Source organism: Spinacia oleracea, chromosome 3, assembly GCF_020520425.1.
Source record: "Spinacia oleracea cultivar Varoflay chromosome 3, BTI_SOV_V1, whole genome shotgun sequence".
Classification (NCBI taxonomy): Eukaryota; Viridiplantae; Streptophyta; class Magnoliopsida; order Caryophyllales; family Amaranthaceae; genus Spinacia; species Spinacia oleracea.
This window is the reverse complement of record NC_079489.1, coordinates 32,321,252-32,335,807: the sequence shown is the minus strand read 5'-3', so window position 1 is coordinate 32,335,807 and position 14,556 is coordinate 32,321,252. Positions and strand designations below refer to the sequence as shown.

Genomic DNA, 14,556 nt, shown 5'->3' with positions numbered 1-14,556 from the left:
CTATTCATTTACCAATTTTGGCTACATCTATCTATATATCTATATACCCTACTAAAGTAGAGATTTTATGGTTCCAAATATAGAATAAGATCTACTATAGAATATTCATATGCATGATAATTCAATATAATCTACTATAGAATATTAAGATCTTATGGTTCCAAATATGTAAGATTGCAAATTAGCAGAGTATTGCATTTACTATATAGCGTGCATGCTAAATCATTTGATTCCATAAAAGATTTTGCGGATCTCTCTCTCACACACACACATATTCCATCCGTATTTATTTAAGAGATACACTTGGCCGGGCACGGGTATTAAGAAGAAGAATTGAATGAATTAAAGTAATAAAACAAGTGGGGTTGGATAGATATTTTAATAAGTAAAATAAGTGGGATCATGACATTTTAGGGGTTGGGAGGTTGGGGTAAGGTATAGATAAATTATTTAATTAGATGGTGGGGTTGATAAGTTACTAAAAATGGCAAGTGTATCTCTTAAATAAATACGGCCGGAAAAGGCAAATGTATCTCTTAAATAAATACGGAGGGAGTATATATATACACACACACATACACACACACACACTGACACATACACACACACACACACACATATTAGACAAATATAATCCTTACAAATATATATGGTTACCATTAACCCATTTGACAACTACTATCACATGTCATATATTCATATTTTTTTAAAAATTAAAATTATATCATCAAGAAAACCATAAAAAAAAATGTTATTATACAATTACGAAAAAAATCACAATTGATAAGAGATATTAAGTGGATAAGGATACTTAAGTGATGGATGAGAATGATAAAGAATGGATACATATTTTTTATAAATTTTTTTCAACAAACAGGTGTAATAAAAACCAAAAGCTTATAATATGAAAAAGACATAACCATCAATGTTTAATTAGCAGACTACTGACTACATTACTTTTATTCTCGAATACTTTTAAATTATCCATTGTATAGGAATGTTATTATGTATATATATTTATTGAGATTATTAACAACCCATACATAAAGGAATATTCTCAATTCCATGATATTATTATCTTCAATTTCTTCATAAAATATTTTAAATCACAATTAAAATAATAAAATTTGTGAAGCGGGTTCAATGAACATTTGTATGTCTCCACCCTGTTTAGACAGGAATATATAAGTAGTGATTCAACGAGTGATGAACATTAATTTATAGAGATAAAATTGTTTCCTCTGGTGATGTGGTGGATTTGGTTTTGCGTTTTAGCCAACATAATTTTTTTCTTTTATATATACTCCAGAAAGTACAATCATTTATTTATTTATTTATTTATTTATTATTTTGACCACATGCAATTGCACGGTAAAAAGTTAAATATCAGTTAAGGTTTTTATGGGTCGAGTTGAACATGTACAGCCGGGTTACACCAGGTTTAAGTTTATATCGGTTAAGATTTTTATTGGTTTAGATTTATACAATGTGGATAAATTAAACAGGTTATGAGTTTTAAACGATTCGGATTAAGCGGCTTACGAGTTAAAACAATTTGGGTTGTAAACGAGATTTTCTTGAGTTCAAACGGTTCAATCGAAACAGATTGAGTCATTAAAGAATTTTGGATCCATTCGGTTCGGGTTGAAACGAGTCGGTTGCTGCGGATGGTGAATTGGTGATTGTCGTCGATCTTTTTTCCAAAACAATTAACCAAAAGTGATTGACAACAAATACAATTGCTACTTTTTTTTTGATAAAATAAGATATGTTCTAATTGAAAATTGGAATATAAAAATTGGAAAACCAAACAATTAAACTAGCTTCGACGGTGAAGGAACGACGAATCCGACGTCGGCGAAGGACGATTGCTAATCTCTTCATCCATGGTGGTGAAGTGGCGCTTGCGGTGGATGTGTTGGTTATGTAGGTGATAGTCTTGAAAGGCAGTCGTAGAGTATGAAGACAAGGAGTCGGAGGTGGTGGAGGCGGCGGTGGTGGTGGCGGCAGTGGATTCTTAGAATTTAGCGGAGAGAGAAGAGAAATAATCGATGATTATGATCGTCGATCGTAAGGGTGCAGATAGCGGTTATGGAGGTGGGTGAAGGAGAAAGTCAATTGCAAGATAGGGGAGAGAGTGGCGGAGATCTGGTTGGGGAAGCGATGGTGGCGGCCAACTTACTAGAGGAGAAAGCTTTCTGGGTTTAAAAAGAGGAGAGAGAAAACAAGTTAAGGATGAAGAAAGGAATTGAAATTACATCACTTGACTTGGAATTTCAAATTCACTAATGTGAGCTTATTTTTTTATTGGCTAGGATTTGGGTCAAATACAATTCCAATTTCTATGTCTTAATTTCCAAACAAGTGAATTTGGGCCAAATCCAGATTTTCAAATGAAATTCTTTTATCCAAACAGGCCATAAAGCGATTTCAAATCTAAATATGTTGCTGGAAATTTAATGAACATGGCGATTAATTAAGGGCTATTATTTTATGATAGGATAAGGTTTCTAATTGAATTTAATTGGAATTGAATCACAAAGTAGCCCCACTACTTAGGTACACAAGTTACGTACGTACCAGTCTAGGGAAACCCAATGTATTCATGTGAATTACATGTTATGCTATTAAAACTTAAAAAGACAATTTTACCTCCGTCTCCTTGCAAAATTTTGGCTAATTTCTCCTAATTTCTTACTCCGATTTTCATTCTCACTCCGAATATCACAAATTGATGAAAATTGAATTTCTGCAGATCTAGGAAAGGAGTGGTGATAGCGAGGGCTATGACGGTGGCGGTTAAGGTGAGGCTCGAGAGGACTAAGAGGATGGTACCCAGGGTGGCCGGAGGCGGTTAAGAACTTTACAACTTGACGGGTGGTTGGGCTTATAGGGTGGCGTTGGTGCTGCCTTCATTGTTCATACTTCCTCCATTTTTTTTATAATTGCACCATCTTGTTTTTAGCACTATTCACATATTCTTATATAGTTATTTTTTGTGATTTATATGTAAGGAAAAATATATTCAAGTGGGATCTTGTTAGATTCGTCTCCAAATATACTTTAAAATTATCAAATTTTTATATTTTTTTAAAATGTATAATGAGAGATACTAGTGGTTAAAATAGTGCATTGGCAAGCGTGAAATCCAAGATGGTGCAATTAAAAAAAAATGGAGGAAGTATGATTTATAATGTAATGTAATTAATTAATGAGTTTCTTTTTTAATATTTTGGTGAGAGTGGAGAAGGAGAGGGATATAATGCGCAAATTTTTGGCTATACCCGGGTACAGCCAAAGCTGGCTGTACCCCCATCCAAAATGATGTCGTTTGTGTTGTTTAAAATGAACATTAATATACTGATACAAAAAGGAACATTTACTATTTCGGAAATGAACATTTATTTATTTATTTGGAATGAACATTTACTATTTTGGAAATGAACATTTATTTATTTATTTGGAAATAAACTACAAAAATGAACATTTACTATTTCGAAAATGAACATTTTTTTATTTATTTGGAAATAAACAATATAGGCTCTTGTAAAAACATAAAAGACCAATGAAGTGAACAATTTCATTATGAACATTAACCATATATTTATTGTATACAAACAAATAAACAAGAAAGAACAAATAATTCAACAAAAAAAGAACAAACAATATAAAAAAGAACATAAAATTCCAGAAAAAAGAACAACCAATACAACAATTATGAACAATTTTATGATGAATTTTAAAGCCAACATGAAAGAACAAACAATACAACAAGAAAGAACAAATAATGGTACAAAAATGAACATTTACTATTACGGAAATGAACATTTATTTATTTATTTGGAATGAACATTTACTATTTTGGAAATGAACATTTATTTATTTATTTGGAAATAAACTACAAAAATGAACATTTATTATTTCGAAAATGAACATTTATTTATTTATTTGGAATAAACATTTACTATTTTGGAAATGAACATTTATTTATTTATTTGGAATGAACATTTACTATTTTGGAAATGAACATTTATTTATTTATTTGGAAATAAACAATATAGGCGCTTGTAAAAACATAAAAGACCAATGAAGTGAACAATTTCATTATGAATTTTAAAGCCAACATGAAAGAACAAACAATACAACAAGAAAGAACAAACAATAAAGCAGATAATTATTATGAACAAACAAATAAACAAGAAAGAACAAATAATTCAACAAAAAAGAACAAACAATATAAAAAAGAACATAAAATTCCAGAAAAAAGAACAAACAATACAACAATTATGAACAATTTTATGATGAATTTTAAAGCCAACATGAAAGAACAAACAATACAACAATAAGTTTGATGAATACAAGAAAGAACAAACAGTACAACAAGAAAGAACAAACAATACAAAAAGAAAGAATAAAAGATTAATGAAGAGTTTAATTATGAACATTAACCATATGATTATTATAAACAAACAAATAAACAAGAAAGAACAAACAATATAAAAAAGAACATAAAATTCCAGAAGAAAGAACAAAAAATACAACAATTATGAAAATTTGATGATGAATTTAAAAAACAACATGAAAGAACAAACAGTACAACAAGAATGAACAAACAGTACAACAAGAAAGAACAAACAATACAATAAGAATGAACAAACAGTACAATAAAAAAGAACAAACAGTCGACAAGTATGAACAAACAATATGAGCGCGTCGTTTTTGGGGGGTACAGCCAGAGCTGGCTGTACCCGGGTACAGCAGTTAGCGATATGATATAATGTTATGAGACGGGGTTAAAGTGTAAGTGGAAGAGGATGGGAACTGGGAAGAGGTGAGAGTGTGAGACGTGAGTATGTTTGGTAAGAAATGGCAAGTGTTTGTTTTCATGTATGGAACTTTGTAGTTGTTTGACACGTTGTGAACTTGGTTTCTTTCATGTTGGCTACTACTCCCTCCGTCCCAAAATTATAGTCCTGTTTTCTAAATCGGGCGTCCCATAATTATAGTTTTATTTTCGTATTTGAACAAAAAAAAAATTCCCATGTTACACTCATTTGGGACCACAAAACAAAAAGAAATTATTCATTTTAACATGTACTTCCTCCGCCTTTTAATACTCGCAACGTTTGTTAGTTTCACGCATGCCAATGCACAACTTTGATCATTTATATCTTCAATTCTCTTTATGCAAAAATTATAAAAAGTTAATATTTTGAAAATACATATTGAGACGAATCTAACAAGATCCCACATTACTATGTTTTATCTTATATAAAAAACACTAAGAATAGTCAAAGTAGATTATATGAATAGTGGCAAAAGTCCAAACGTTGCGAGTATTAAAAGACGGAGGAAGTATTATTTTCTCTTCCCCATGTACTTTATTCTTTTTTACATGTACTATATTCTACTTTTTCATCATCAATGTACTATATTTCAACTTCCCACACACTTAATTCCACTTTTTTTTAAATCCGTGTTTTTAGTCAAACAGAACTATAATTTTGGGACGGAGGGAGTACTCCATATGTTATTGATGCATATATGTAAATAGTACTCCGTAATTTATTCTATTTTATATCGATCTTTAGTTATGTTAATGTACAATTTTGAAAAAAGACCACTTAAACTGTATTTGAATCTTTCTTCTTCTTCAAAAAAAATAACAAGTTCACGAGCAGCAATCTACTTCTATTAAAGTAGTATATTGAAAAAACATCTCTAATAATATAAGCATACCATATATATGATCGAATACACTAATTTACATAATATTCGCGCTAGGGGCGAGGGGGTGCAAGGGTAGACCATGGCCCCCCGTACTGGTCATTTATTTTTGCACCCTTTTAATGAAAATTAATTCGTGTAATTCGATTAAATATGAAGAATTCGATTTACTAAAAGTAATGTTAATTGATTTAGGTGGCAAATGGTGTTTCGCGGAGCTTGATGATGATGATGATGAGAATAGAGAATAGAGAACGGTCAAGTCACAAGTGGACGTAAAAAACGCCTATTTATAGGGTGTTGAACAAGAGAAAAGTCTAAGATATTTTATAAATGTTCAAATGCAATTTGGGTTGAAATGTAATATTACAAATTTATTTTCTTATACTAGTATATGCCCGTGCTAATGCACGGGAAATATTAACATACGGGGTAGTAATATAATTGATTACTTTTTCAAGTTTCCACTTTGTTAATATAGTGAATAGTTGAACATTCTTTTTTTTTTTTTTTTTTTTTTTTTTTGACATAGGATAAACTTACATTAACGAAAGAGTTTACAAATTACAAGAAAATTCATTAGTTAGACTTTGGGGGCCAAAGAAAACCCAAACACATTCAAAGTTGCTAACATGAGTTCTACTAACTAATACATTGCTTGCAAATACAAAATAAACTACGGAGATAGAAGCCGCCTTGTTTGTTGGCCAATGAAATAATTGAACATTAATGAGAATAGAAATAACGCAATTTTGTATTTATTTAAACACAATACGAAATAAGTAATACTTAAGTAATAAGACAAAATTTATTAAAAAGTTTTCATTACGTTCAAAATCTCTCATTGAATTGAACCATTGGTAGTGGTAGCATCAACTTCTCCAGAAAATGAAGAACGAATACACCGTTACCATACTTAACATCTATATATGTTTTCCTTTAGGAAAGAGAACTATTATCTTAGTTAATATTTCTCTATTTTTCTTACAAAAACAACTAAAAAGTTGCGTCAATATTTATTTATTTATTTTAATGTGCAACATATATTACACTCCATTAACACAAAAAAGAACGACAATGAAAACTATTGTTCCTTTCGATTATCAAAACATCAATATACAAAATAATGGAAACAATTTATTACTCCGTACACACATTATAATAAAACAAACACCAAGAATGACACATGTCATTTTCTGGTGCAAAATGTTCCCGCGAAAAATCACTTTCCTAAAAAAAAATCTACTTTATTTAATTTTATTTTCTCTCTATTTGTACAAATTGTTTATGTATGGAAAGAAAAATAGGATTATAGAATATGACAGCATTAGATGATTTTGGTAATATTTTAGTTAAGTCATCATATCAATAATAAAATATATTACTCAGTAACTTAAGATTTTGGTTAAATTAACCTATTAACCATATCAAATATATATGTTGGTCAAATTATCATATTAAACATAAAAATATATAATATGTAGTATGACGAAAATTGATTAGTAGATGATTAAATGAATATGTTCAAGCTTTATTAATTAGACATTAGCTTTAAAGGATAAAATATTCCAATTCAATATTTTATAAAAAAAATGGAATGACTTTCGAATATCCGTGCGTGCATGGAATATAATCTAATAGGTATATACTACAAAATCCATAAATTATCGGTGGAAAAAATAAGGTATCCTAATTCAAACAATAGTCTGCTACTAATTAATCCAAAAAAAAAAAAAAAACTGAACCCAACAAAGTCCTACTCAAATGCTGAAAAATATAATTAACAAAAACTAATCCTAAAATCCAAATATAATTTGAATGCGGAAAACATCTTTAGCATCTCTTCTTCTTAGCCTGTGAATATGTGACGAGTCTGCAAAAGCACAAAAGATAACAAAGAAGAAATTTATCAAGAATGGTTTACTCTGTACAATTTATTATTTCTTCTTTTTACAATTAAATTAGATTCAAATACAAAAATAAGAATATGAAAAACTATAGAATTTTAAAATAGACTACTTACATCAAGGTTTTTGGGAAATGAGATTCTTTGACTCCAACCATTTTATCTACAATAATCAACTGGAGAGGAGATAAGAGAGAAGTGAGATAAGAAAGCAGGATGACATTAGAGAAAAAATAGAACTATTTCAATTAAGTACAGAGTGTATTGTTAAATGAAAATCACCAAAATAGGTTAAAATTTCCGACTCCATTTCCATCAACTTCACACAAAATATGTTTCAAAGAGTCAACCAAGTCAGTAAGTCACACCGCAATTATCAAATCCACGAAGAAAATCAAATTAATTGTCTCAAAAAAAAAAAAACGAAAAGAGAAAGAGAAAGAGATAAAACTGACAAAACAATAGGATCGTCGATGACGAAGCAAAACAATACAACCTCAATCACCGAGTTACCTTGTTTCACGACTCTTGATTCCGGATTATCTTTTAAGTTTTTAACCTTCAATGTTTGGAGAACAATTAGAGAAGGGCCCAGGGAACTAATCAGAAGGAGTGATGGATTGGTGGAGGCGGGTAGAGGGGAAATAGGGTATTTAATTATTTTTTATTGTTGGTTAAATAAGGGAGTGGAAGTGAGTTGTTTCCTACGGTTAACTTTGTTTTTATCATATTTTGAATTTTGTAAATGACGGATAATGGTTTTTGGAGGGAGTGAATGAGAAAGCTTGATTGAGGTTTTACAAGCCTCGCAATAGCCACTGACATTTTTATTACTCCATTATATAGAATTCACACGGACCGCGTGCATATAGGACTAGTAGTTGAATATTTGAAGGAAGATGTGGACACATAGGAGCCGAAGAGAGAGAAAAGGACAGCGGCGGAATTTTAAAAAAAGATTTAAATTGAAGGGTATTCCCGTTTCCCCAACAGATTCAAACCCTCTGTCTTTTTCTTCTTTAACCAAACGTCACAAACACACAATGCGCGCATTTCATCCCAAAATTCAAACAAACCAAATCTAAAATCATTAATAAAATCAAAAAATTCTTTAAAAATTGGATCATACAGTACAACAATACTTAAATGCTGTAATAATTACAAAAACCCTAAAAGATACTTCGTATTAAAACCCCAATGTTTATGCATTACAGCTGCTTTCTCCACATTTCTTGATTTCTTTCCTTATTTTGTTTCATTCATTTCTCTCTCTAAAGGGAATATCTTTCTTAATCTCCCCCCTCTTTTTTTTCAAATTAAAGAACTTCACCATTTGAATTTTTAAGTGAATAATTAAGGAGGACCCCTCTATTTTTCAACACTAAGAATCTGCATTGACCCAGGTATTTCATTCTCCTTTTGCTCTTTTTAGCTTGTAAAAGTCTATTTTACTTGTTTTATTTATTTGATTTGGGTCAAGTTTTGGGGATTTTAAGGTGAATTTTATTTGGGTTCTTCAGAAAAAGTGTTAAAGTTTGTTGGGTTGTTAATATTTTAGCAAATAGTGTATTCACAAGTAGGAGAATACGAGTTCTTGTTAAAGTTCACTCATCTCTTTTTCTGCTTTCAATTTTTTTGGTTTTTATAGTGTAATCGATATGGGTTTTTCTTTAATTAAGTAATACTGAAGTGGCTAATTTGTGTTTCTTATTATAAAGTTTAATCCTTTGCGTTTCTATTTCTTCAATTTTTGGTTCTCTAAAAGTAAAATTGATTTGGTTTTTTCCTTTGTTATGAAAATGTGAAATGGGGATTTGAAATGTTGTAATGCATTGAAGTTTTTGGTGGTGTGGTTTTTCTGACTTGTTTTCTATTCATTGAATGTATAACATCGGGACAGGTTACCAATGGGTAGGAATTTGAGTCCTGCATTGCGTCAAGAATTAGCGAAATTGGAAAAAGATGCAGACAGTAGGAGATCTGCAATGAAAGCACTGAAATTGTTTGTGAAAGACATGGATTCGAAAGCAATTCCGCTGTTTCTTGCTCAGGTTTCAGAGACGAAAGATGCTGGTTCGTCTCCGGGGGAATACACCATTTCCATCTATGAAGTTCTTGCTAGAGTACACGGGCCTAACATTGTGCCTCAACTTGATAATATAATGTCTTCTATTATTAAGACTTTGACTACTAGTGGAGGATCATTTCCTCTTCAGCAGGCATGCTCTAAGGTGGTTCCTGCTATTGCTAGGTATGGGATTGAGCCCACTACACCTGAAGACAAGAAAAGGCGGTTAATCCATTTGCTTTGCAAGCCTCTTACTGATGCTTTATTAGGTTCCCAAGAGAGTCTGTCTTGTGGTGCTGCCCTTTGTTTGAAAGCCCTTGTAGATTGTGATAATTGGAGGTTTGCTTCAGATGAAATGGTGAATGAAGTTTGCTTAAAGCTTGCTGGTGCTTTGGAAGATAAGTCAACTCAGACAAATTCTCATATGGGGTTGGTCATGTCGTTAGCCAAGCGCAATTGTCTTGTCGTTGAGGCTTATGCTCGGTTGTTGATAAGGGCTGGGTTGAATATCCTGAATTGTGGCCTGGCTGAGAATAATTCACAGAAACGTCTAACATCTATTCAGATGGTGCATTCTTTGATGAAGTGGTTGGATATCAGGAGTATTATTTCGGAGCTAGACTCCATAATTGAGGAGATGGAGAACTGCCAATCTGATCAGATGCCATTTGTCAAGGGAGCTGCATTTGAAGCATTACAGACTGCTAAAAGATTACTAGTAGAGAAAGGGTCAAAGATAAGTTGTGACGAGGTTTCAATGACTGGTTCCAACTTCAGTAAGAGTAGTAATAGCCTTAGGAGACAGTTATCAAGTCCTGGAAGTCAGTCACCTTTATCTGTGTCACCTGAATCACAAACCCTTGATTCATTTTCTGAGTCTTTCATGGACTCACCAATCTCTATGAGTCAAGCTTCGTGCAATGGGGATCATACTAGGAAAAGTCTCAATAGGAAGCTCTGGAATCCGAAAAACGGATACGTTAATGTATCTCTAAAGGACGGGCTTTTCTCAGAAGTTGCGCGTGAAAGCTTCAGGTCTCATGCATCCTTAGAACAAGATGAAGGTTCCGATAGTAGGAGAAGTTATGCTACTGGATTTCCAGGGTTTAATCCTGGAAGTCCAGCAAATGGATCACTGAGAAGCCGGCCTCAAAGTCCATCAAATGGGGCATTCAGAAGGCGAGCTCAAACTCCAGCAAACAGATTTCTGAGAAGCCGACCTCAAAGTCCATCAAATGGAGCAATGAGAAGCCAAACTCCCAGTCCACAGGTACAGAACATTATTTACTGTGATCTCTAGTCTTATTGTACAGCACTGTATTATATAGCAGCTTAAACTCCGGCTTCTCAATTCCCTGATCAACTACTTATTAACAGTTTAGGGATTTAAACTTGACATAAAAGTTCATATGTGCCTAGAAATATGCCATTTATTTTACCAAACATGTATAATTTGCTGTTGTGTTAATCTGTGTTAAGTTGCTTCATTGCTTGACTGTGTTTAATAGTCCATTCTTTATGCGATAAGTAACATGACCTGTGGTGAGCTGTAGCAATATAATATTCGGCTATAGCTGTACCAATCTATTATCAAGGAGTGAGAATCTTTGTTATTGATTTACTTTTTTGAGTGAGTCTATAGTTCTGAATTCATATGCCATATAATCTTCCTATGACTTAGCCTTAGGGGTATTGGGAATTTGGGATGATAATGAATTAATGAACCATATTGTAGTGATACATTGAATTTTAACTCCCTGATTAATGAAGAATTTCTTAAGGCCTTCATCTATGTTGCTTGGATTTTGCTAAGCTAACTTTTCAAATTCTCCCTAAACTCTTCCTGTTTTGGTACTTTCAGAAGACACGTTCTCAGATAAATCTCGATAGTGTTAAGATTTTTACTACTCCGAGGAAGCTTGTTCGCTCCCTTCAGGATGATGATGAGAACTCGGTCTACTTTGACAATCAATCAAGAAGACAATATTCAGCCAAATATGAATGGAGCCCTGTGATCAAGTACAACCAAGATGGCTGTTTAAATAAGCATATGCCTCAAGATGGCACTGGCTATGTAACAGATGGATGTGAAAATCCTCAATGTGATTCTAACTCAGAATCAGTCTCATCAACTGAAGATGTTTTGGGCATCGCTAATGGTGATGTCTCTCTCAAAATGTTCCATAAAGATCAAAGTACAACTGAGAAGATAGTGAAAATTTCTGGGCGGAAGATTTCCACTTTGTTGTCGTTCATCTTACTGGTGCTTTCTGTAGGTTTTGCATCAGTTTTGTTCCTAGGTGAGCAGGATGAAATTCTTAACATGGTTCCAACTTAGCTTCTTTTTTTTTATTCGATTTTAGCATAATTAGTTGTCATGGAGAATCAACATTTTCAGCAAAAGAGACCTACCATGTATTAGTCTGTTAAGATGTATTGTATCTGTACAAATGACTATTTGTTTCACTTTCTAAAACTTCAAGTAGATCTCTTTTGGGAATATCATGTATTCTTCTGGTAGGAAAAAAATTATCTTATATTCCATTCATAATGCTGTATGGAAAGAAAATCGCAGGGGAAATGTTGAACCAACCCTAATATGCTTTGTCTAGTTATTGTTTAAAGACCACGGGATTTGGTCATCAGTAAAAAGAAGTCCCAAATTTAGTGAGAGCCTGAGAGTAAAGAGGTGGAAAGACAGAGGAGAAGATGGATCCAAAAGTCTTGGTGATACCAATTTTTTTGTGATCATTCCTGTATCTCTTTTATCTCTTGGGTGATCTTGCCCAATCTACCATTTCAAGATGCTCGAAAATAGTATTCATCATAGCATATTTGGAATTTATACAAAAACCTGACCGTCAAATGAGGGAGAAGATAACCTTGAGAGAGCGTCAAATGCAGACCTAACAAAGTATCTGAGTACATATTGACATGGACACAGCAAGTTCAGAAACAGATTCATTTAGTTGATATTCTTATATGTTGCTGATTGGATTGTTTTTACAAGATGGAAGTGTTAAGCTAGAAAAATTTAAAGATTTGGATTGTGTAACTGCTGCTCTCCAGTCCACGTTTGCTGAGGACCTAACCTTACAGGTTTGAGAATAGCTGATTGTCCAACACATATGTAAGCATACTTGCCGTAGTTTTCATGACTTGATCCAGGACTATACAGGTATAGCTCTTCAAAGCCTCTCCTTCCTACAATAACTGAATTTCTTTTACCCTATTAGAAAACAAATTCGAACAAATTAGTCCAATAAACCATCTTTACTTCTCTCCATATATTTTTTTCAAACAAGTTTTAGGAGTAATAATAAGATATAGTGACAAACCCTGTCTATAATTGTGAAGTTTCGAGGAGCACTTGTGTATATCCTGCTCATTTTTCCATATAAATGTTTATAATTGTCTTCCTCTTCACCTTCTGTTTGTTCGTTTGTTTCTTTGACATCCCTTTTCGCAGTAAACAGCCCCTTGAGTGACGATAGAGGCCATGACTGACTAGAACTAGTCTCTTTGTTCTTTGGTAAGTTGGGAGGCATAATAGAGAAGTCTGAAATGAGGGGTAGCTTGCTGACAAAATTTGATCTCTCTAATCCATATGCATAAGTGGCCTCTGGTGTGCTCACATTCAGATGGCTTAGAATAGAACCTGTTAACTCGAGATTTGAAGATCTCGAGTTTGAAACACTAACCTCTGAACTCAAGGTATCGTCTTTCAGAGTTATGTTGTGTTTCACTTCTACCATTTTCCCCATCTCTCTGCTTATTATTTCTACCTGCATTTTATAATATGCAATTATACAAGAATGCTGTCAGACAAACAATTAAATTAGTATTTAAATGTTTCAGAGTAGAAATGTGTGAAGCAAACCTGAATGGAATCTTCAGAGCTTCCTTTAACATCAGTAAGAAGCCAACTAACAGGAGACCATGAAAAGTCATTCTCACCAACACAATCCAATGCCAAAGATACACCACCTTGAATGGTATGAACACCACCATCATAACCATAAGTACTCCCTCTCTCCGTGACCGAGGTATGCAAAACCTCAATGGAGCTTCCATGCCACATCTTAGGCTTATAGGATGTGATCAGACCACTTGGCATTAAAACACTGGCTGCACTTCCGTTTTCCAAAAGTATCTTGATTACATAGCTGTTGCTTCCAAGCTTGGTGAATGAAACTCCATTGTTGCCAAATTCACTCTCCAAGTATTCCACATTCAAGGGAGGTTCTGGGTAGGAAACAGAAGGAGAAGTCACTGATATTGCTGATACAAAGTCTCTTTTGTTCTTGTTCAAGGTAATATACCGCGATGAAGTAGATAAAACGCCAGGAGGAAATGAGTTTATGGATTTTGTGGTGGTTAATGTACATGTATTTAATGATAAAAGAAAATTGCAAGACATTTTTTCTGGGTTTCCATCAGAATAGGGTGTTCATAGTGGAAAGAGAATCGAGTGCAAGAGAAAGAGATAGAAGATAGAAGATAGAAGAGGGCCCACTTATCCTTGATACCAAGGAGAAGGAGACATGCATGTTTTCTGTTGATATTTGTCCACTCATAACAATTAGCTTAATATATTTACATAGTAAATTTTCTTATTTTATATCTTTTGATAAGTTAGGGTACTGCCTTGAGAGAAGACTACCCTAACTTTTGTTTTATCTTTCAAAAAAAAAAAATAGCTTAATATATTTATTTCTTATCGCTGAATATGGAAAAATTTAGAGGCAAAGTAAAATTTCTCGTATTACTTTTTACGTAAAATGGCTTACCTAAACTTATAGGAACTTATCATAACTATCCCTTATTGGAACTTATTAGAACTTATGAGAGGTAT

The 14,556-nt window shown here is 32.9% G+C and overlaps 2 protein-coding genes and 1 long non-coding RNA gene across 3 annotated transcripts; 1 reads left to right on the top strand and 2 right to left on the bottom strand.

The window, feature by feature from the left end:
• Positions 1-7,248: 7,248 nt before the first annotated feature.
• Positions 7,249-8,324, bottom strand: LOC130469088 (uncharacterized). Its single transcript, XR_008929463.1, has 3 exons — positions 8,147-8,324; positions 7,751-7,809; positions 7,249-7,600 (listed from the first exon to the last, which is right to left on the bottom strand). It is a non-coding gene; the product is annotated as an uncharacterized lncRNA (long non-coding RNA).
• A 337-nt stretch (positions 8,325-8,661) lies between these two features.
• Positions 8,662-12,201, top strand: LOC110802215 (protein SINE1). The gene is made up of 3 exons (XM_022007652.2): positions 8,662-9,036; positions 9,534-10,971; positions 11,563-12,201. Exons 2-3 carry the CDS (start codon positions 9,541-9,543, stop codon positions 12,037-12,039), a joined length of 1,908 nt encoding a protein of 635 aa, XP_021863344.1. The 5' UTR covers positions 8,662-9,036; positions 9,534-9,540; the 3' UTR covers positions 12,040-12,201.
• A 366-nt stretch (positions 12,202-12,567) lies between these two features.
• On the bottom strand, positions 12,568-14,284 carry LOC110802216 (protein NDH-DEPENDENT CYCLIC ELECTRON FLOW 5). Its single transcript, XM_022007653.2, has 3 exons — positions 13,582-14,284; positions 13,040-13,486; positions 12,568-12,930 (listed from the first exon to the last, which is right to left on the bottom strand). Exons 1-3 carry the CDS (start codon positions 14,119-14,121, stop codon positions 12,736-12,738), a joined length of 1,182 nt encoding a protein of 393 aa, XP_021863345.1. The 5' UTR covers positions 14,122-14,284; the 3' UTR covers positions 12,568-12,735.
• Between the last annotated feature and the right edge of the window lie 272 nt (positions 14,285-14,556).